Source organism: Polyodon spathula, chromosome 2, assembly GCF_017654505.1.
Source record: "Polyodon spathula isolate WHYD16114869_AA chromosome 2, ASM1765450v1, whole genome shotgun sequence".
Classification (NCBI taxonomy): Eukaryota; Metazoa; Chordata; class Actinopteri; order Acipenseriformes; family Polyodontidae; genus Polyodon; species Polyodon spathula.
The window spans coordinates 78,052,856-78,074,404 of record NC_054535.1 but is presented as its reverse complement, the minus strand read 5'-3'; the positions used below and the strand labels follow the sequence as shown (position 1 = coordinate 78,074,404).

The 21,549-nt window shown below is 36.6% G+C and overlaps 2 protein-coding genes across 6 annotated transcripts in view; one reads left to right on the top strand and one right to left on the bottom strand.

The window, feature by feature from the left end:
- Positions 1–7,513: 7,513 nt before the first annotated feature.
- Positions 7,514–9,993, bottom strand: LOC121301116 (purine-rich element-binding protein gamma-like). The gene has a single exon (XM_041230241.1). The coding sequence runs from the start codon at positions 9,722–9,724 to the stop codon at positions 8,714–8,716; it is 1,011 nt and encodes a 336-aa protein (XP_041086175.1). The 5' UTR covers positions 9,725–9,993; the 3' UTR covers positions 7,514–8,713.
- A 76-nt stretch (positions 9,994–10,069) lies between these two features.
- The window catches only part of wrn (WRN RecQ like helicase), a 36,754-nt gene continuing 25,274 nt past the window's right edge, over positions 10,070–21,549 (top strand). For 2 of the 5 annotated variants that reach the window (XR_005947587.1, XM_041230229.1), the window contains exons 1-16: positions 10,070–10,445; positions 10,949–11,051; positions 11,283–11,404; positions 11,939–12,081; positions 13,848–13,996; positions 14,278–14,427; positions 14,641–14,689; positions 15,315–15,420; positions 15,745–16,159; positions 16,946–17,026; positions 17,759–17,888; positions 18,165–18,240; positions 19,068–19,135; positions 20,137–20,245; positions 20,853–20,921; positions 21,048–21,130. Coding sequence is in view for 4 of the 5 variants with exons in the window: in XM_041230229.1 (XP_041086163.1) it covers positions 10,983–11,051; positions 11,283–11,404; positions 11,939–12,081; positions 13,848–13,996; positions 14,278–14,427; positions 14,641–14,689; positions 15,315–15,420; positions 15,745–16,159; positions 16,946–17,026; positions 17,759–17,888; positions 18,165–18,240; positions 19,068–19,135; positions 20,137–20,245; positions 20,853–20,921; positions 21,048–21,130 (1,819 nt within the window). In the remaining variant the exon portion in view is untranslated. Of the gene's footprint in view, positions 10,446–10,948; positions 11,052–11,282; positions 11,405–11,938; positions 12,082–13,847; positions 13,997–14,277; positions 14,428–14,640; positions 14,690–15,314; positions 15,421–15,744; positions 16,160–16,945; positions 17,027–17,758; positions 17,889–18,164; positions 18,241–19,067; positions 19,136–20,136; positions 20,246–20,852; positions 20,922–21,047; positions 21,131–21,549 lie in introns of those variants that run through there. The other 3 variants (XM_041230221.1, XM_041230211.1, XM_041230240.1) reach the window with 2 other exon arrangements.

Sequence of the window (21,549 nt, the reverse complement as noted above, 5' to 3'; positions counted from 1 at the left end):
AGGAGAAACCTCAAAATGGAGCGAGGTAACCAGTGTGTACCACAGGGATCAGTTTTAGGTCCTCTGCTATTCCTAATCTACATTAATGACTTAGAGTCTGGTATAGTAAGAAAACTTGTTAAATTTGCAGATGACACAAAAATAGGAGGAGTGGCAAACACTGTTGCAGCAGCAAAGGTCATTCAAAATGATCTAGACAAGATTCAGAACTGGGCAGACACATGGCAAGTGACATTTAATAGAGAAAAGTGTAAGGTACTGCATGCAGGCAATAAAAATGTGCATTATAAACATCATATGGGAGATACTGAAATTGAAGAAGGGATTTATGTAAAATACCTAGGAGTTTATGTTGACTCAGAAATGTCTTCATCCAGACAATGTGGGGAAGCTATAAAAAAAAAAAAAGGCCAACAAGATTCTTGGATATATTATGAAAAGTGTTGAATTTAAATCAAGGACAGTAATGTTAAAACTGTACAATGCATTAGTAAAACCTCATCTAGAATATTCTGTTCACTTCTGGTCACCTCGCTACAAAAACGATATGGCTGCTCTAGAAAGAGTGCAAAGAAGAGTGACCAGAATTGTTCCGGGTTTAAAAGGCAAGTCATATGCAGACAGGCTAAAATAATTGAGTCTTGAACAAAGAGGGCTATGCGGCGACCTGATTCAAGCATTCAAAATTCTAAAAGGTATTGACAGTGTCAACCCAAGGAACTTTTTCAACCTGAAAAAAGAAAGAAGGACCAGAGGTCACAAATGGAGATTAGACAAAGGGGCATGCAAAACAACATAGGAGGCACTTTTTTACGCAGAGAATCGTAAGGGTCTGGAACCAACTCCCCAGTAATGTTGTTGAAGCTGACACCCTGGGATCCTTCAAGAAGCTGCTTGATGTGATTCTGAGATCAATAAGCTGCTAACAACCAAACGAGCAGGATGGGCCGAACGGCCTCCTCTCGTTTGTAAACTTTCTTATGCTCTTAATGGGCAGTCTAGCGTGGTGTTTGATTGGCTGCTGAAGTCATGCAAATTGTGTTCTTAAAGAAAACCAGAGCCATGATCCCCCCCCCCCCCCCCATTGTTTAAAAACTCAGGATTTATATCAAAGCAGATGCAACTCTGTTTAAAGACTGGAGGCTGCATCAGTATAGCATTAGAATGTGATACAAGTCACAGGGTGGGTGTCCTGTGTAGGTTTTTATTCATTTTTCTCTTGTAAACTCATCCATGTGTAAGATTTCACACAAAGCCATGTTTTAACATAATTCATTTGTTAATGTCAGATTCCAAGCCTTATTGACTCTGTGCTATGCTTGCCACTTGTTTGTGATTATATTATTGTCCCACCTTGTTTGCAAGGTTCAGAGAGTTCATAAGCAGGGTTTGTTTCTTTGGCAGTAGTGAAATTGTGATTCAGCTGTGAAATCGGGACTTAAGTCTGTCAGAAGGGTTAATAACATTGCTGGCTCAACATGTACAGTCAGAAAGACCAGGGCCTTCGTTTACCACCAAATTCTGAACCACTCTACAACTTGTCCTTATCAAGGTCCTTTATAAATGTACAAGCAATGATATATCAAATCTGAAGGTGTCACAGGAGGATGGATATGCATCCCCAACTGGGATAACGAATTCTGGTGAAAAACAATAAAAGATGTTTGAAGAGGGTTTTTTGCATCACATGCTCTGTATATGTATGCTTCTGTATGTATGCACATGTACACCAGATTCAATGTAAAAAAACATTACAATTTCTAAGAGATACAGTAGGTTTTCTTTGACAAAGTGTAAATGCTACCCTCCACTGGACTGCTCAATTACTGCAACCCACATAAAGCACCAACAACATTGCCTGCCAAGCCTGTCCTATCAGGACTTGACTGTATTACTGTCTGACTCTATCTGGAAAAGTTATACATCTTTCAGGAAAACATTGGCTTAAGCCTGGAAAACATAAATATCAATGTCAAAACAGGGACTAGAGATAATGTAACTATCTGTATACAGTAAAAATGTTTTTAAGCCTTGGTCACTACACCTGTAGAATATATCAGGTATTTTGCTTTTATGTCTGTGTTTAGTGCAGAATTTCCATCACCTATGAGGGTAGCATTTTCCAGTCAGAAAGTGACTAGCCCTATGGAGAACCCTGATAAGTTGAGGGAGGGGAATTAAGACTCCTATTGCATAGCAGTTTCACCCATTCCAGGTTTATTCTGAGCTTGATTAGCCAGTTTAGGTAAGAAGCTCTGGTGTGTCTTATTAAAAACAGCAAAACCAGGGTCAGCTCAAACATCTGGTCTATATTCATGTTTTAATGGAATTCAGGCATTTCTGTGTGTCCTAAGGCATCATTACCAAGCCACGGTGCAGGACTGCGAAAGAATAAAGCTCATATGATCTAAAGAATACATACATGCTGGGACTTTGAGATTGATTATGTATACTCTTTATTGAAAAAAGAAGGAAAAAAGTGCTGGCACATACTACTGTGAGAAATTCACTTTTTTTGTTCACTACCAACACATCAGTTGCCATAGTTGCTTATGGTGAGCAGTGGTGAATTCTCTCCTGCTCTTTAAGAAAGCTGCGTAAAGAAACAAATATGTTTAACAATACTACGAACACAAAACTTTTTTTCATTTTAAATCAGATTGTCAATGAAACTTTCAGAAATTAAGGTTTGAGATAGGACGAGAGAGATGTATTTGAATGAAAAATAAAATAAAGTCCAGTTTCAAGTTTTTTGTTGTCAGCATGCACGCAGTTAAGAGTCCACAGAAGCACCGTTGAATTGGAGAATGTAGCACCATATAGTTGTTTGGACTTAACTGTTGACATGCAAAATTGAAAAACTTGGAATATGGTAGAAAAGTTACCCTACATTTCGCAATACATTACAAACACTACAAGGCAGTTAATGAATATTCATACAGTACCATACATGTAAAACATGAACCAATACAGTACACACATTAAAGAAAGTGCTAGCTTACAGAACACTTGCTTTCCTCCTTTACTTTTATCGGTTTCTAAATGACTAGAAGAGAACAAGCTAATGCAATACATAATCCTTTACCTCAAGATACACTTACACATTTTTTTTTTTTAAGTTTCACCACCTTTTTTTCATTATCCAACACTTATTATTCTAAAATCCACCTCTTGCAACAAAGCCATGGCAAACGCAATGCACTATAAAACAAAAACAAAACATATAAAATCTCTTTGTTACTTTAACAGCAAGCTATCTACATCATTTTCCTGCAGTCTAATGAGGTTTTACTGCTTCTGGGACAGCAATTTGGAAGCACACTCCACATACTAGAGCCACTCTCGTCAAAACCCATAATAAATATCTGAAATCACTTTGGGTCAGGAAGGTTTTGACAATAGAATAGCGTGATAACAGCACTGTTTGTGTGGAGCGCAACGTGGCTGTCTTCAATTGAGTGTATTGTGACAAGCAGGAATGAGTTTCCAACTTGTTCATAAGAAAATTATTATTATTATGGTAAAACCTGTATTAACAGTCACCTGCTCAGGTCAGACAGTTTCAGTACTTGAGTGAACCAAACTATCCTTGAGTACAACCACCTTTGTTTCACATCTTGGTGACCAGTTAATTCATGCTTTGCTCCTTGTGTTCAGTTCATTTCTTACACAGGCACAATGATATTGCAAGTCTGATGTCTGATACAATGCTAAGCTATTATCCTGCTAGGGACCAGTCCTAATTGTGCATTTTTCTAAATTATGGGCAGTTTCTTTCTCAGGAATAAGCCCATATAATGGGTTCAATTAATAAAACTTGAAGGACTGTTTAAAGGAATGTTTTATTAAGGACTGCTTTATTAAATCACGTTTGCAATTCATGAAGCCGTTTCAGAAAGGTTCAGTTGTTTATTCTAATTTTTTCAAAAAAAAAAAAAAAAAGTTAACCTTAGAGTCTAAAAAAAAGTCCTTAATATTTCAAAAGGAAAACACATGAAAAGAAATACTGTAAAAAACGTGAATAGCTGCTCAAAAAAAGGACCTACAGTTCTTTCATTAAAAAAAAAAAGTTTTTGTCTGAAATTTGAAATTTAAAGTGCTTGTATATTGGTATATATTATAGTATATATATATATATTTTTTTTAGCGAGGATGCTTTGTGTTACAGTAAGGGGATACAAAGTACGCCTAGGATTTATTACAAGTAAAAATCTTTTAAAGTACCTAAACAGAAACTACAGTCAACCACCTCTGCACTGCACTTAACTACATTTCACTACAGAATGCTAAGCATGCAGTTCTCTCGTACAGAAGCACAATTTTAATGAATTTGTACTGCAGTACAGTAAATCCCACTTTCAGAGTTTAGATTGTACATACAAGGTAAGCAAGGTCATAATTGAGAGGTTGTTTTTAGCCAAGTGAAAAAACTAAAACAAAAAAATATATACTTTGCTACTTTGGTCCCACAGTGCATGGACAAAGAAGGTTTGGAATTTAAACAGGTTACATTTACTGTTTTACAGTTTAAAACAGTCCTATAGTTACCAGTCCTGGTATATTTAAAGCAGCTTTAGTTTCAAAGTGCCATAAAGTAAGTGCTTCCTCTCAAATCTCACTCTGCCAATGACCACAGCATCCATGCTGGGTTTGTCCATCCAGACCAGATACAGAACTGAAAACAAACCAGAATTGGTTTCAAACCAAACAAGTATATCAAGCTGTGCAATATTTCTAAATCTAAACAGCCAATCCCAGGTAGTGATCACATCTTTGCAACGCAAGGCCGTCCAACGAAATAAAGCACAGTAGCTCCAACAGCACCTAGATACAAACCAGGGGGTCTCCTTCCTCCTGTCCAATTTATTAATCCATGTATAGACGTAGATATAAAGTAGGCTAAAGTTATTATTATTTCATGATTGCTTTCCAGAGATTGTGCTTTTTATTTCAGCATGGTTTTAACGAGGAATGTGATGTCCTGTTTTATAATTTAGACTAACAGCTTTTGCACACGGGGACCAGGCACGATACGAGTGGAGAGTCAGGTCAAGTAACAAGCTTGAAAGTGAAAGCAAGCAAAGCAATAGAGCTGAATGCCTGGCTGGCTAGCTGTTCACTACATAGATACACGAAGAGCTCTCAAGAGTGCTGGTTAGCAACCTTGAACATGAAAGTATTGAGACAAAACCCACTTCCTCAACAACTTATTGCAATTCTTCATCATCCCCATACTGACTGATGAAACAAATTAGAGTACTGTGTCACGGAGGGAAGGGTCAAAATATTTGAATTATTTCATGAATGTTTCCATTCGTAATATATTATTCATAACTAACAAGTTAATTCGCTTGCTAGTCCTCTAGAGTTGACCAGTGTTTTTGTTTATAGTGCAATTTGCAGGTCTGTCAATGGTCCACTCAGACTCTTCGACAAATTGCAAATAAAATGGAGCTAATTTTAGTGATTTCTGTAACCGACTGACATATAGAGTTCAAATATTAAAAGCTCTAACCTTTTTGCTTTGTTTTGGCAGTTTTGCCATTTTTTTAGTTTTCTTTTTTACATATGATCATATAATAATAAACTTTCTTATACTGTGACTTAGTAATATTAAGATATAAACTTCAATAACCCCCTACCAGCAAAGATTATTATTTATTTTTTTCTTAAACTGTTAAAATCAGTACACTATATTACCCTAATCACACTAAATAAGGCACCACCAACATAGACTGAAAACACTTGATTGTCATTCATGTGATGGTTGTGCATTATTTAGGTAGGAGAGTACATGTCAGGCAAGCTGAGTGTTCCACGTGCTGTTTTCTGAAAATCTCATATTGCCTGTGGTTGATGTAGGTAATTGAAGATGTGCTAAATCACTTTAATGAAAATGTTAGAAAATTAAGATGTAGCACAGCACTCCGCTTCCCAGATATGCTGTCTAGGCTAAGGAGAACCCTGACCAGCATTTCGGTACCCTTGCTAGCAATTAACAGTGAATGCCAAAGTTCTTTTCTAACACTGCTCTTAACCTTGTTTATAGGATGAAAATTATCATTTTAAAACATGGAGAATACATTTAGTTTTCTTTACTTATAAAGAATTGGTAACAAATTACTATTTTTACATCTCATACACACTTTGCAAATTATTTTTTGTTGGGTCACCAATATAACGTGACATGTCAAAGTGCTATAATAATTAACGCTGTTTCTAGAACCCAAAATGAGTTTCATGTGGAATCAATGTTGAATTAATAAATGGCAAGCAGGAAACTTTCTACGTTACATGCCCAAATTCTGGGGTTAGCTAATTTACTGAAATACAGTACTGATCTACTTCTTTCATTACCATTCCAACTTTGGTAGCAAAAAAATAAAAAATTAAAAGTCCAGAAAGTACCATTGACCGCATAAAAGGTCAATGAAAAAGGAGTTACTTATGGAGTTACTTTAGGATAACTATGTAACTCAATTCAGCTCAACTATATATTATCCACACATTGTATCTCCAGTTATTTAAAATGTTCTTCCAATTTGGAATTTGCCCAATTATTATTTTTTTTGAACTTGTGACCTCTGGTTGTATGACTCACCCTGCACGGCACTGCTTTTACCAGGTGAGACATTCGGGGACCCTGTTATATATATTTATTATCTCCAGGATAAAAAAAGAAATATATGTTTCAAGGGTGTCCTGGTATAAAACCCAGCAGCATACAGCACCACACAAGGTCAAGAAAATGTATTTTTTTACCTTTTTTTTATACTTACATTTTTTAATTTTATATATATATATATATATATATATATATATATATATATATATATATATATATATATATATATATATATATATATATATATATATATATATAATAAGTAACAACTTAATGCACTAACTCTTTTATAGTTGTATAAAGTTAAGAATGCAAACGAAATCTATAACCCCCCTCTTTTTTGCTAGAGATTAAGCAAAGGAAGAGACACACTGTAATACAGCTTGGATCACACCTGGTTTCCTTTCCTGTGGTAAGTTTAATAGTTCACAACAATATTTAACTAGGCTGGATAGTAATGACACCGAGCACTACTTCTTCCCACGCAGGGATGCATTGATGGCAAATTGAGAATCAGGCATAAGAGACACATTATCAAATATTGATGGTGTTTTACCAGTAGCTTTTGTGAAAATCAGAATCCCATATCATATAGCTCTTGGCATAAAGAAAAACTAAACAGCTTGCTTAAAATCATGTGAGGGAAATCATTTACCCTAAGAGGACCCCGATAATTATGACGTGGTGATATGTCACTAATACAGGTTATAATTTTGAGATATATATTATATATTTTGGGGATGTACATATGTTTAAATGATTACAAAATTTTTTGTGTACATCCAATAATATTATATACATAATATATATATATATATATATATATATATATATATATATATATATATATATATATATATATATATATATATAGGTGTAATGTAAAGATCTGAGAGCTATTAAGCACATCCATTATACATTTTCAATATATATAAAGGTGGTGGTTAACCGAGTCACTCTCCAATGAAAAAACTGCCCTGTTTTTGTACAGCATTTTATATCTTGTTATAACAAAGGCTTTATGTTATAAATGAGTGGCTGTGTTTTTCAATCCCGCACTGTGAACTTGAAATCAGTATAGCAGTGTTACTCACCTTTTAGATTAAAACATTAGAGAATGCTCCCTGGATCTACAGTAAAGCACAATCATCTTGCAGGTATCACTCTGTAGTAAACAATGACCTAAAACAACACCAGCAGAAATCACCCTTCATAACTGATTACAGAAGAACCGAAAGCCAAACATTTAGAACCCAACCCTGAAGGACATCATGCTGCTATTGCTGCAAAGAAATGCATTTTTATTCATATTTGTGGAATGCAATTAGTTAAATGCCCGAATAGATATCCGATATTCAGTCTGAGATGGATAGAATGATTTTGGACCTTCCCCAGGGCCTGCAACTGTAGCTTGTAACCCTTTTTTTGTTTTGCCAATTCAATAAGTTATCCTACTTTCCATCTCTCATGTGTCTCCAAACATTTCTTGACCAATTATCCTTATGCGGCAGTTCAAACTGCAGTAAAACTGTTTCAAAGTTCTGGTTAACTTGAATGATGGGAGGGGATGGTGTTGACGTCTTTAGCATATAGAGGATACTTTTGTAATGTATCACCCTGTATTTTTTCCACTGTTGTGTTCTGCCAGGCAACCAACACCAAACAAACTCCTTTAAAAGTATCAGAAACCTTACTGTAAATACCACAATAAGATAGTGGACGTATTATTATTCTTATTATTATTATTATTATTATTATTATTATTATTATTATTATTATTATTTGTGCTAAAACCAGTTGTTCAATAGTCATTTATTTCCTGCTTCCTGCAAAATTAGCTTTTTGTTGTTGTTTCACACTTGATGATGGTGCAAGAAATTCATGAAAAAACTGAGGGCCAACAGTTAACTCATTTCAAAGTGCTAGTTGACGAGAGTCATACAGTACAGTATTTTAGAGGTACAGTACTAGAAAACAAGATATATAAACTATGTTATTGTCAAAATTAGCTTTTTGTTTTTGTATGTAAGCTCATTTGGGTTGTTGTTTTTGTTGATAGGTTACCCATTACCACATTGTACGCAATGGTCAATCATCCTGTTCTTCCCCACTGTCTCCTCGGGGATCTGACCTCTTCTCCTTCTGGCAGTTGAAGATCCTTCTCATCTCATCTTCGTACCTGGTGAAGTTATCTCCGAACCTGGACCAGGCCTTCAAGGGGACAGTGATTGTGTTCCGGTAGGGCTGCCTCACCTCACTTATCTTTAAGAAAATGCCATACCTGTTGGAGCCCAAGTCAAAATAAAACCTCTTGTTGTCCACCCTGAACGAGACCCCCTCTGGAAGATCTGGCACCTCTTCGTGGTTTCTTCCTCGGCTGCGGTTATCTGTGTCTTCCTCCCCATAGTCCTCTATCAGCTGGGACAGGGCATCCCTAAATTCGATCAGTCCTTGTGCTGGCAGGACGATGGTCTGGTCTATGCCCTGTCCGTAGTATCCCATAGTCCCATGTCCTCTGCTCACCGTCTGCCTGATCCGGAGGAACCTGCCACGCTGATTCTCCTTCAAGTCCAGGTAGTACTTCCTGTTGTCTCTCTCAATCAAGTCACTCTTTAGGACACTGTGAGAGTGCTCTTCGGAAACAGTGGGGGAACCAGTGAGGGAGGAAGCTGTGTGGAGAGGTTGCTGCCTTCTCCTTGCGTCCTGGTGATGGTGACTCTGGCTGTTGCCATGCTCATCCTGCCTCTGCCCCTGGGCACCTCTTAGCCCAATGCGGGCATAATACTCGATGAAATCTCCCAGGCAGTATCTCAAGTCAGGAGCCATGGACATGGAGAGCGTCAGTTTGCTCTTTCTGATATTGTCTTGTCTTCCTCTGCCTATCCAGACCTCTGCTATTTTCAGAAAACGCCCCCTGGCGCTTTGCTTCACGTCCAGATAAAACCTCTTCTTTTGGATATCGACCCGCTTGGACGCGAGTTCCTGTATCTCTATGCCTTGCGCTGGGTAATAGTGCTGAGGGTAAAAGGTTCTCAAGCCAGAGTCTGGCGTAGTCCTCCCTCTCCCTCTCTCCATCCCTCTGGTGCTACTATCAGCCATGATTATTCAATTTTTTCCACAGTTTAGCAGCACCACCGCTAGCCTCCCCATTACTTATGTATTAACAAGCTAAAAAAAAATAAAAACGTTTAAGACAAGTGCCTTTTTTTAATAGGCCTTTGTCATATGTTGTCTTTCCTTATACTGCCAGCGAGCAGGGAAATCGTTTGCTTTCACGAATGACTGCCACCCTTTCCTTTCCCTTTATCCTTTGCCTTTCCCCTGTCACTGTCACTCCGCCCGCTTGGTAACCCGGCAAAACAGGAAGAGAAAAAGTATCCAATGCTGGAGGTCTTGAGAGGGCGCTGCTTCTCAGACGCGACTGTTAAACAAGAGAGAATTAGAAAAAAATAATACAGTGATTTCTATACCTGAAGGAGCATAGCGGTTTTTTTTTTTTATTTCTTTCATTTTTTTAGACTCTCTACACCTATTTCCTGCAATATTTTATAATATCCCAGTAATCTGTCAGGCAAAAGGGATACAGTGACGTTTTATGAATGCGACCATACACGGAAGGGGTTTGACTAAAATCAACAACATTTCTACTCATAATGGCGGGAGTTGATGTTAAGGCAGGAACAATTTAATAAAGAAACCACAGAGAGATTAGCAGCAACTGCGAGCAAATTATTTATTTTCTTTTCTCACGGTTTTTGCCAGCTGAATTCTGTTCTCCCTTTTTAAGTATGTTTGAACAGTGTTTACATCCTGTCTTGAGGTAGGTATGTTTTATTAGATTAGATACTGTACATTTAAAATCATTGAGATTTTGCAGAAGCATGTTTGTGCGTGTGGTTATGCATCTGCTGCACGGATGCAGTAGGAACGGTTACTACTATAGTTATTTATTACTACCCCTACAAAACATCAACGTTTTGTTTTCGAAACAAGCAACTGATGTAAACCTAGTGGTGATATGCCAGATAAATCGTATCATGATATTCTGTAAACACATGAAGTGGGCCCAGTTGAAGTTATCGTTTGCAGTAGATTAAGCATAGCTGTGGGTGGTAACATAACTTTGTATTACAAACTTAATTATATTGGTGATTTATTCTCATTAAAATTAAATATTTTCTAATAACTTTCGTGTCTTTTGCCTTTATTTATTCAGTGTTTTAGGTGATGAAAAAAATTATTACCAGCATTCCGTAATTGTTATGCTGTAAATCCAATACATTGCCATTGAGTGTCTCCCCGATGTTGTCTATCTTTTTTTAGAGCGTAACAAGCCTTAAAAATAAAGAAAGAAAAAATGTCTGATAGAAAACTGCCAGAATGGATGTCTTCAGAAGCTTATGAGGCAGTTGCAAAGCAAACCAAGGTAATATGACAGATAGTCGGTCAATCAATCACGTGGTGCAGTCAAACAGGTAGTTCTAGATTAAGTTTAACGTTCCCTTCACTCTTGGTAATTTTGACATTCCAAGAGTATCACAGAGGTATGAGCCAATCATCTCTGGCAATCCAATGAAGTACCAAGCTGATATCTCAACTTTTTATTATATTTTTTCAATTTCATGCCTTGAACATTTTTATGTACCCAATTTAACAGACTCCCCCAAGACCCCACAAGAAGAATGTTCTGGAAGATAACCTTCCATATCTGGAGTTCCCAGGCTCTGTTGTTTATAGCTATGAATCTGGTGACTGTTCTTTTCTGTCAGAGGATTTGAGGCAAGTTACAGTTAAGACTGCCTTGATTATTGAGGTAGAATGTAGGGATATAATATTACAGGTCACGATATGTATCGCATTACATGTTCCTGATGGGATACGTTGTGTGATGTCTAGAAAGAGCAAATTGTCATATTAATGGACTTGTTTTGTTAAAAGGAAACACGTAAAGTTCGTACATTAAGCCAACAAAACAATTCTAGTAAGTCTTGCCTCGTATAAGGAGTCACATTTTCCTAGATAAGACACACACAGGATAGTAAATGTGTATTTGATTTTAATAGATTTTTGATACTAGTAAAGAGGACGATTTAACGCAAAACACACGAGTAATTGGAAAAGCAGAGATAGATCACATCATGCAACCTTGAATGCGTGGACACATGGCCACACCATGTACAATAAGGAATACTTTTAATAGTAAATATTCATGTTGGTATTTATATGTGATAATAATGTAGCTATGTAAAATGGTCATTTTAATGTAAAAACATTTAGCGTGTTGTTTGTATTCATTTATTCATTTTTATTTAGGGATACTCTTGCAGCAGGTTCTGCAGTAGGGTTTGATATAGAATGGCCGCCGTTCACCAATGGAAAAGCAGGAAAGGTGGCCCTCCTCCAGTTGTGCCCGTCAGAAAAGAAGTGTTACCTCTTCCACCTGTCTTCCATGTCAGGTTGGTGTTATTGCAGAGATGGAAATGAGACTCCCATTGCATGGAAGTTTGATCCATTTCTGGTTTTACTAGGAGTTTAGTAAGACACATCTGAGCTTGCTACTATATACCTGTACCCTTTGGCTAATCAAGCTTGTGGTAAAACCTGGAATGGGTGAAACTGGTATCCAATAGGAGTTGTATTCCCTTCCCTGTGTTGTATGAATGAGACTCTTGGCAACAAGCTGTGACAAGATAAAGATGATTTATTGATTTTTTTTTTTTTACTTAAATCAATCCATCACAGCAGTTGTTTTTATATCTAAAAAGAATGTTGTCTACCTACTATAAGCTTCATTCCACCAATGCTGTCTGAAGAAGCCAAAATTGTTGTAGCTAATTTTTAAAATCGTGAGTGATCTGTTTATAATTGCTCTTCATCTTCAATATGATGTGCTGTTGAGTCCCAACACAGTTAACTGCCTTTTAAAAACACTTTTATAAGGTATTAAAAGGAGTAAAATGTAGTCTCAGGTTAGCAATTGAAATTTAGGTGTATCAGTATTCTTCATCTCGTGTCTGGTTTATTTTGTAAAGGATTAAACAACAGTAGTCTGTGACCAAGCACTGGAGATTAATAATAATAATAATAATAACAACTAGAAATTGCAAGCAACTTTATGACTTCCAAGGAGTTATTGTGAAATGTAAGCATTTTGGTTGGTTGCCATTGAGTCAGTTGTAGACATCACTTTCCATAGGCCTTTTTAATTTAAATTTTTTTACAAACTTGACATTAATAGTAACAACACATTTAACCTTAAGGAGAGGTCAAAGGTCACAATCAAGGTAATTTGTGAATAGCGTCCATATGGGTTCTTACCTGTGTTCCATAGTAACCATGACTTTATCTACAGTCTGTCTGTAATGAGGTATAAGCCAGTTTTACATTTGACCTTAAGGAGAGGTCAAAGATCAAGGCCAATATCAAGGTATTTTTTAATAGAGCATACATTAATTCCCATAGGCCTCCACTACTCTGTGACATTTCAAGAGTTTTTGTTCAATAGTGTTCATTTTATGCGCAGTATGTGCAACTAGAGCAATGCTGAAATTAATTGGCCCACGGCAGCCATGTTTTTTTACTGTAGCAACTTAATTTGGGAAAACTTTAAAGAAAACCATACTTGGATCAGATTAGCGATTTTGGAGAAGACGTTTGTGTGTTAATTATGTTATCCAACATGGCCGCCATACCACTGAACCAATCAGCTTCATTTCAAGCACCGTGCATCTTGGACAATCCCTAACCATGTATACCAAGTTTCATAATAACTCTGCGATAAGTGGTTTCCGACAAGATGTTTGTAAATTGTCCAAAATTTGTCGTAAAATCTAGTTGCCAAACCATGTGACCAATCGCGTTCATTCAGCTGTGGACATTAGTTCCCATTGGTGTCTACAACAACTGACATTTCAAGTGTTTTCATGCAGCGTTTTCATTTTATGCAACTTTTAATGTTTTGTTGGCGGAAAGAAAGAAAAAAATAAAATAATAATAATAATAAATAATAATAATAATCTTAACAACAACAACAGGCTTCCCAGCCATGGGCTTGGAAGCCTAATAATAATACACTTAAATGTTAACATTTTTAAGTTGTTGTTTTGCACCTTACAAACAATAATGTCACGGCGAAATCTAAATGAGAGGGTACGCATTTAAGAAGTTGGTGATATTCCTGAATCAGTTTAGGAAACAAGTGTTCAGTGTTGTAACGTTTCAGGTTTTCCATCTGGTCTGAGACGTTTACTAGAGGATGAAACAATCAAGAAGGTGGGAGTTGGAATAGAGGGAGACAGGTGGAAGCTTATGAGTGACTTTGACATTAAACTGAGTGGCTTTGTGGAGCTCAGTCATATCGCTAATGAGAAGGTAAGTCAGCGTTTTACATTTCATTATGTCAGTGTTTAACTAATTAGCATTAAAACATTGTCGCAATTATGTCTGGAAAACCACTTGTCCAATTGTGACTTGCTGAGGGCATTCTTAAACACAGGTTAATGAAGTGTCGTATTGCGGGGGCATAAGAAGGCCTACAGCGAAACGACAATTAGGTACTTGTGAGTGTGTTCCTCTGAGATGAATGCTTTTTTAAAATGATTATTATTATTATTATTATTATTATTATTTATTATTATTATTATTATTTACAGCTTAAATGCATAGAGAAGTGGAGTCTTGATGGTCTGGTGAAACAGTTGTTGAAGAAGCAACTGCTAAAGGAGAAGTCGGTGCGCTGTAGCAACTGGGCTGACTTTACACTCACTGAGGACCAGATAAAGTACGCAGCCACTGATGCCTATGTAAGTGTCTCAAAAGTAACACAAATAATAAACACAAAGCACCAGCTAATCATACTTTTCAAAAGCTACCGCTGTAATTCATATTGTTCAGATTAAGTGCGACTCAAATTGGAATATGCAGTTTAAATACTGTTAGTTGTCTGTTAGTTGCATCAGTGGTAAATCTGAGCTGTGCCATATGATTTAATGGTCTTCTATGTGTTTATTTTTAAGGCTGGACTTCTAATCTATCAGAAGCTTCAAAGTAAGGCTACTCAATTGGGTGAGTTTCATTTTCTTAGCTTTTTCACATTTTTGATATCTCCCCTTTTCTGACCATGAGCAAAGTTCAAGCTACAAGGGGGTGGGGGTCAACTTCAACTAGGAGGGAATTGCAGGTGCCAGGAGTAGGGTGTACCAAGAGAAGAGGATATTGCAACAATTAGCAGTTTCTTAATGATGTTTTATTATTTTTATTTTGATGGTCTAGGGTTGTTTCAGGTAAAAAAAAAAAAAAAAAAAAAGTTATGTTTTTATAGTGTTTAAAAAGGCCCTGTTAAGTTTCAGGTATAACCCCTTGCGTTAGTTATGCCAACAATCAGCAATTATATTCCAGAATATTTTTCTTCTAGGTTACATCTACTAAATTAAAAGTATGCAAATTTATAGAAATAAAGTTAGAACATCTAGGCCACGAATTGGAAAGGGAAGATGCAGTGGTTGTTGTGTTTTTTATTACTTTAATGTGAAAACGGTAATAGTGATAAAAGCACAACAGCTATATTCAAATAAGCATTTTTAATCTTTGTCCTGGTTTTGAGTTTTGGAACTCTGATCACCCTAATATTAAAGGTAAAGGAGCAGTTTGTAAAAAGGTTTTTTAATTTTACTGTTTACCCTCTTTACAGGAGAGACAGTTTTGCAGCTGGATATAAAAGAAAAACTTAAACGTGTGTCCAGTGAAATCCAGGATTTATTAAGTCAGGTTCCAGATACAGTCAGTTACAGCAGAGGGTAAAATACATTTAATAACTAACTCTATATTATAATTGTAAAGCACTGTAGCATTTTCCGATGTAGGCACATGTTCAACACCTGAAGCGCATATAGTGAATAGCACCTGATGTATCATGTATAATTAAAATTAATACTAATTTGTGTTGAGATATATATGTGTCACATATCCCCCAAATTGAGTGGGGTTTGCTGTTTAACTATTTGAGTCTAAGGAAGTTGTTTTTGTGTTTCTGTAGAATGCAGACTTCTTTATGCGTATAGATTCTGTTGTTAAACTGGCTGGACCAGTCGTTCTTTGAAACTCTTTGTCGATTGTTACAGAGCTTCAGGTCTGTTAGACGACGTGTCCTTGAGCCTAGGTGCTTTGAGAAGCTTGCTGCTGGGGAGCACCTCCAAAACTGAGGCTCGAGTGGAAGATGAACTTGATCCTGAACTGCTGATGGAAACCGCAGCTGAAGAACACAGCCCCTGCTCTGTCCAGATGGATTACATAAAACCGAGGATATCTGGAGGCCAAGACTTCAACAATTCAGGATTGGACCTCTTCAACAATGCTGCTGATGGTGCTGAATCTTCTACATCCGAGCAGAAGCTTGGTGATTCTCACCCTATGCCTAAACAAAATGTAGAGAGAGAATGCATGATGTCACTGGACATCACTGAATGTGAACTTCAGATGTTAGAGAAACAAGCCCAGGAAGAGGATTTGGAGGACAGTGCTCTGCTAGCACACAAGGTATGGAAGTATTGTCTTCCATTGAGGAGGTACCTTTTTGAGTTGGGTACATTATAGAGGGTTAATTAATTAGTTTTAAAAATCCATGGAATGACAATGTAAAGTTGATAAAACAAACTAAAAAAAACCCCAAAAAACTGCAGTATATGAAACAGGCATATTACACTGAAACACATTCATTCTATACATAAATGTAACATAGGTAAAAAACCGACTTATAGGAAAGTTTTCAATAAAGATCTATACAAGGTAAAAATGAAGGTCTTTGATTATGAGTTAGTATAAATACACTGGGTTATGGAGACCATGTATGTGATTGCTTATATTATGCCTATTCAACCAAGGTCTGACTTCTAGGGACATCTGTTAGTCTGGACTGACTAATTTTAGACTGCTGAGGATCATAGTGGGCGTTTGGCCAGCTGTATGCCACTACATATCACAAAGAAACCCTGTTCATGAGAGAAGTTGTACCAAATGCACTTTCTACTGTTCTTTTTTTCTCATCTGATCATAAAAAAAACATCCCTAAAGCACTTTTCGGAATTTACTTCAACTGCAATGTGAATTTGAAACGGTGACATCACAATGAGGCACTTTTCCTCTTTTCAGTTAAAATCACAATGTGCTTAATAAAGGCTGGTCACAAATATAGCTGATTAATTAAAAACGTGTTTATTATCAGTAAAGCAGTATACAGTGTTATAGAGTTATAGGTCTAAGTGTAATATTGACAGTGATGTGAAAGGTTCCTCATTACAATTACTAATTGTTTTGTTTTTTCAGAATAGAAGTGTAGTGGATGAAGGAGCTGATCTGTCCTATGTTGTGGAAAGTGATGAAGAGCTGGAAAGTGAAATGCTGAAGGTTTTTTTATACTTGTTGTTTTTAAATTTTTTTTTTTCGAGCACCCTGACAAGACTGTTATTTTCATAGGAACTTCTTTGCTGAGAAAGCCAGGTCATCAGACTCATATGGAAGGCCATATGGAAGAGTGTGAACTGTGATATGAATTAGGGCTACGGCTCACAGATACATATTATTCAGGGATGGAAATAAGACACCCACTGCATAACAGTTTGATCCATTCCTGGTTTTACTAGGAGTTTAATAAGAAGCTCCTGAGCTGGGGCTAATCAAACACATATTAAAACCTGGAATGGGTGAAACTGCTGTGCAATAGGATTCTTATTTCCATCCCTTTTATTTATGGGTTACTTGATACCAAATGTATTTCCTGAATGTTTAATTTCATTATTTGTTTAGTTCTCTGTTGCTGTTTCTTCTTGGGTCGTTACTCCTCAGACATAGTAACTAGTGTCATTTTTCAATGATTGTATCTGCTTCTTAAAATACTCCTAAGCTGAATTTCTGAAGTCAGGTGGTTTTAGAACCACATAGATTGTGCCACTGTAATTTCTGCCCCTCTGCAAACGTGGCAGCTGTGAGTTTGTAAATGTGATTTTGTATAGAGATTCCACCAATTTCAGAGGGGGACAGAAATTAGTGACACATCCCTCATGGTCATTTCTGAAACCACCTCTAGCAGGAATACGTTAGAGGCCTTTCTGTAAATGGTTCTGTTGCGTCTTTTTCCAGTACCTAGATGGTATAGAGAACTTGCAGAGAGGTGAGACTAGTGACCCTGGCAACAAGTCCAGTATGCAGACTGTGACACCAGTGGAGGAAGAGGAGGATGAAGGAATTGAGGAAGAGGATGATGAGTGGGGTAATTCCACTTTTGCATCAGTTAGTTTGATATACAGTATTTGTGTCCCTCCAAACTGAAAATGCTGGGTTAATGTTAAATGGTCATATTCATATATTTTTGCTTTAGATTGCTGGTTGTGTTTTTAAATGAAATGGTATGGTGGGGGGAGGGTGGTGGACAAACCATGTTTTTAAATGTTCTGTTTAGTCTAAGATATTTAAAAAAAATTGGAAATTTATGTTTCTGGTATTATTGATAACAGTCGATTCAGTCTATGTGCTTTTTCTTTTCTAGATTCTTCCATTCCAGAACCTAACTCAGAACAGATAAAATGCCTTAAGATGTATTTTGGTCATTCCAATTTTAAACCGTAAGTGCCTAATTATCAACCTTTGACTTGCTGTTCAAACTGGTTCAGTTCCTAAGGCCCTGTCCACTTCTTCATTACTATGTAACACAATTTTGGTTCCTGGGTAGTAAGTGTTATTTCCTAATTGCTTATGCCTCAAAAGTATAGAAAATGGCTATTATTCCCCACAAACTTTGCTTCTGTGACCAGGACAGTGATATTTCAAAATATCACTATTTCCAATGGGAAAATGGGGAAAATGTGTGTCTTTTCGTTCACATAAAGTCAGAAAAAAACAACTTTATATACAGTATAATCATAAATCTCGAAAAACTACTTGCTTCTAAATCTTTTGTAGTCATTTTTGTATTACTTTAGTATAAATACATGTTAATTTGGATTCATATGTTTTTTTCTGACTTTATGTGAACGAAAAGACACATTTCCCCCTTTTCCCATTGGAAATAGTGATATTTTGAAATATCACTGTCCTGGTCACAAAAGCAAAGTTTGTGGGGAATAATAGCCATTTTCTATACTTTTGAGGCATAAGCAATTAGGAAATAACACTTACTACCCAGGAACAAAAAATAAAAATAAATTGTTACACGGTGTAACCCCCATCTGGAACATATTAGACAAACCATCAATATTGAAGAGAAGTCTGCATATTTCAGGATCCCAGAAATGGTAGAAATGGAGGACCATTTAAAATGGGTTGGGTAGTGAAAGGAAAACCCTTTATTTTGATTATTTTAGAATGATACCATGATATACATCATGTATGATACTGTTGTCTAAGCATTATAACCCTGTGTATTACATCACACATGTTTGTTTTCTCCTAGGGTACAGTGGAAAGTAGTGTACTCCGTTCTGCAGGAGAGGAGAGATAACGTAGTTGTCATGGCAACTGGTGAGTTATATTTCCTAGTTAATTGACAAAGGCACATTCACTTTAATGCTTCATGGGGAGAAAATGGAGTATACCATGTTACAAAACTATACTGATGTTTTCCCATCCTTGAATCCCCACTTATACATGCTACTGACAGCATGTACCACAAACAGGCCTGCTGTTCAGTATAAATCAGTAACATGGCCCTATGCCTCAAACTGAATGTAAAATATTATCTATGGACAGTTTTTCAGTTCAATGTATTACTTGCATTGGTATAAAGGTCCCCCACCCCCCGAGTGCACTGAATTGAAATATATATACAGGGCTGGTATCTCCTCGCTTGGCATGGGGTATGACTGTGCATGCTTTGACATGCTTCAGCCAGTGGAACATGACATGGGAACACAGTGGTAATTAGCCCCTCGATTTAATTTGCTATGAGCATCTTGTAAAACTATACTGGAGGTCTCTGCTCATTCACCATGTCACTAAGTGATGTTTACGCTCAAAGATAATTAACCATGTGAGATGGGCTTCAGCAGCACTCCCTATGGAGTTTGTTATGTCATAATACCCCTGTGGCTTGTTCGGTGCCAGTGGCAGTATATATGGGCTACACGATGAGGATCAAATTGTCAGAATGATAAGACTGATCTAGATATACGTCAGACGTCTCAATTTGATACACGAAATGTAAACCCAAATACATAACATTTGACGTGACCCTCATTGATATATATAGATATATATATATATAGATATATATATATAATAATATATATTATAAATATATTAATATATTATTAACAAAAAATAGTACAGAATAAATATAATTTTTTGGTATGGGTGAAAGTAACTTGTTACAGTAAACAGTTATTTTTTATTATGGCCTTAACAATTCACTTTGCAAGCTACTAGAATCATAGCAAGTTGCTAACGCATTTTTGCATCTCATCCACAGCACAGTTGAATGTGGCCTGCTGCGTTGCTTTTTAGTATTTTTTCTCTCTGTGCAGGTTATGGGAAGAGCTTGTGTTTTCAGTTCCTGCCTGTTTACACTGGTGGAATTGGGATCGTCATCTCTCCTCTGATCTCTCTGATGGAGGACCAAGTGTTGCAGCTTCAGTGAGTGTGTTTTCTTGTCCTTTGTAGCTGTCATTTTGAGCAGCTGTTGTAAGTGAACTGATCCCATGGCCAGGGCAACCCTGCTATGTCAGCTGTCAGTCATTTGGGAGGAATTTTCTGTAGGTCCCAAGTTCCCAATTTGGGAGCCCTGACGTAGGGCAATTTAAAAACCTATATAAAAATGACGATAATATTTTAATGGCTCATCCTGTGTCTTGATGTGTACTGTCTATCTGTTATCTTCAGTGATGCGTGAAATAACCTCCAGACGGGATTCTGTACTTTTATAAATTAATATAGTAATCTTCACATTTGACATGAATTGTTTTTTTCATTTGGATTATGTTGGGCTTACTGTCCTCAAGTGGTGTAGCACGTTTCTTGAACTGAGGGCTTCACCTTGTAGAAGCTTTGTAGAACTACAGAATAGGAAAGTAATTAAAAAAAAAAATCTATTTTAAAATGTTCTGATACAAGAGAATAAACTAAATTGTCAGCTATAGAGAAGCTGAATTGCATAAAAAAAAAAAAAAAAAAAAAACAAACAAACAAAAAAAAAACCTTTCCTATCCCATAATAAATTGTGCGTAAAATGTTTTTGTTTCAGAATGTCTAACATTCCAGCTTGCTTCCTCGGATCAGCACAAACTGAAAATGTTTTTACCGATTTAAGAAAGTAAGTAGTAGGGGGCAAACGCTATGATCGTGGTAATCAGCTGAGCTTGTTCTTTGAATGTATTTTTTTTACATTTGCATATGTAATTGTTGGAAACTGTGATTGACTGCATTGCGTTTGTTTTAGGGGTCGTTTTCGAGTGGTGTACATGACCCCTGAGTTCTGTTCAGGAGGTACCTCTTTACTCCAGCAGCTGGATAAGGATATCGGTAGGTAGCAATCTGTAGGTATCGGTAGGTATCTTGAAGGATTACTGGATGGGAATTCACATTTGTGTACCTGTTTATTCTGTGTTTGCATAATAAGAGTCGTAGGAGGGGAAAGGCAGGTCTGGTTCTAAAGTCTTACTACTTATTGTTTTCTTACATGTATCCAACTAGCTGCTGAACTGTATTGTGCAGTGATTGTTGGAAGGGGAATGCTGGGTATATCTTTTCATTTGAAGAGCAATATTGGCAATTTTTTGCACTGCTTGTCTTTCTATTTTTATGTAGATGACCTTGTCACTTATTGTACTATATAAACTGTATATAAGGCCGACCTGTTTCTATCAACTAAAGTTTGAAGTTGGTTATTTAATTAATCTTTTCAATAGTTACTTTTTTATAATGACTGATACAAAACAACA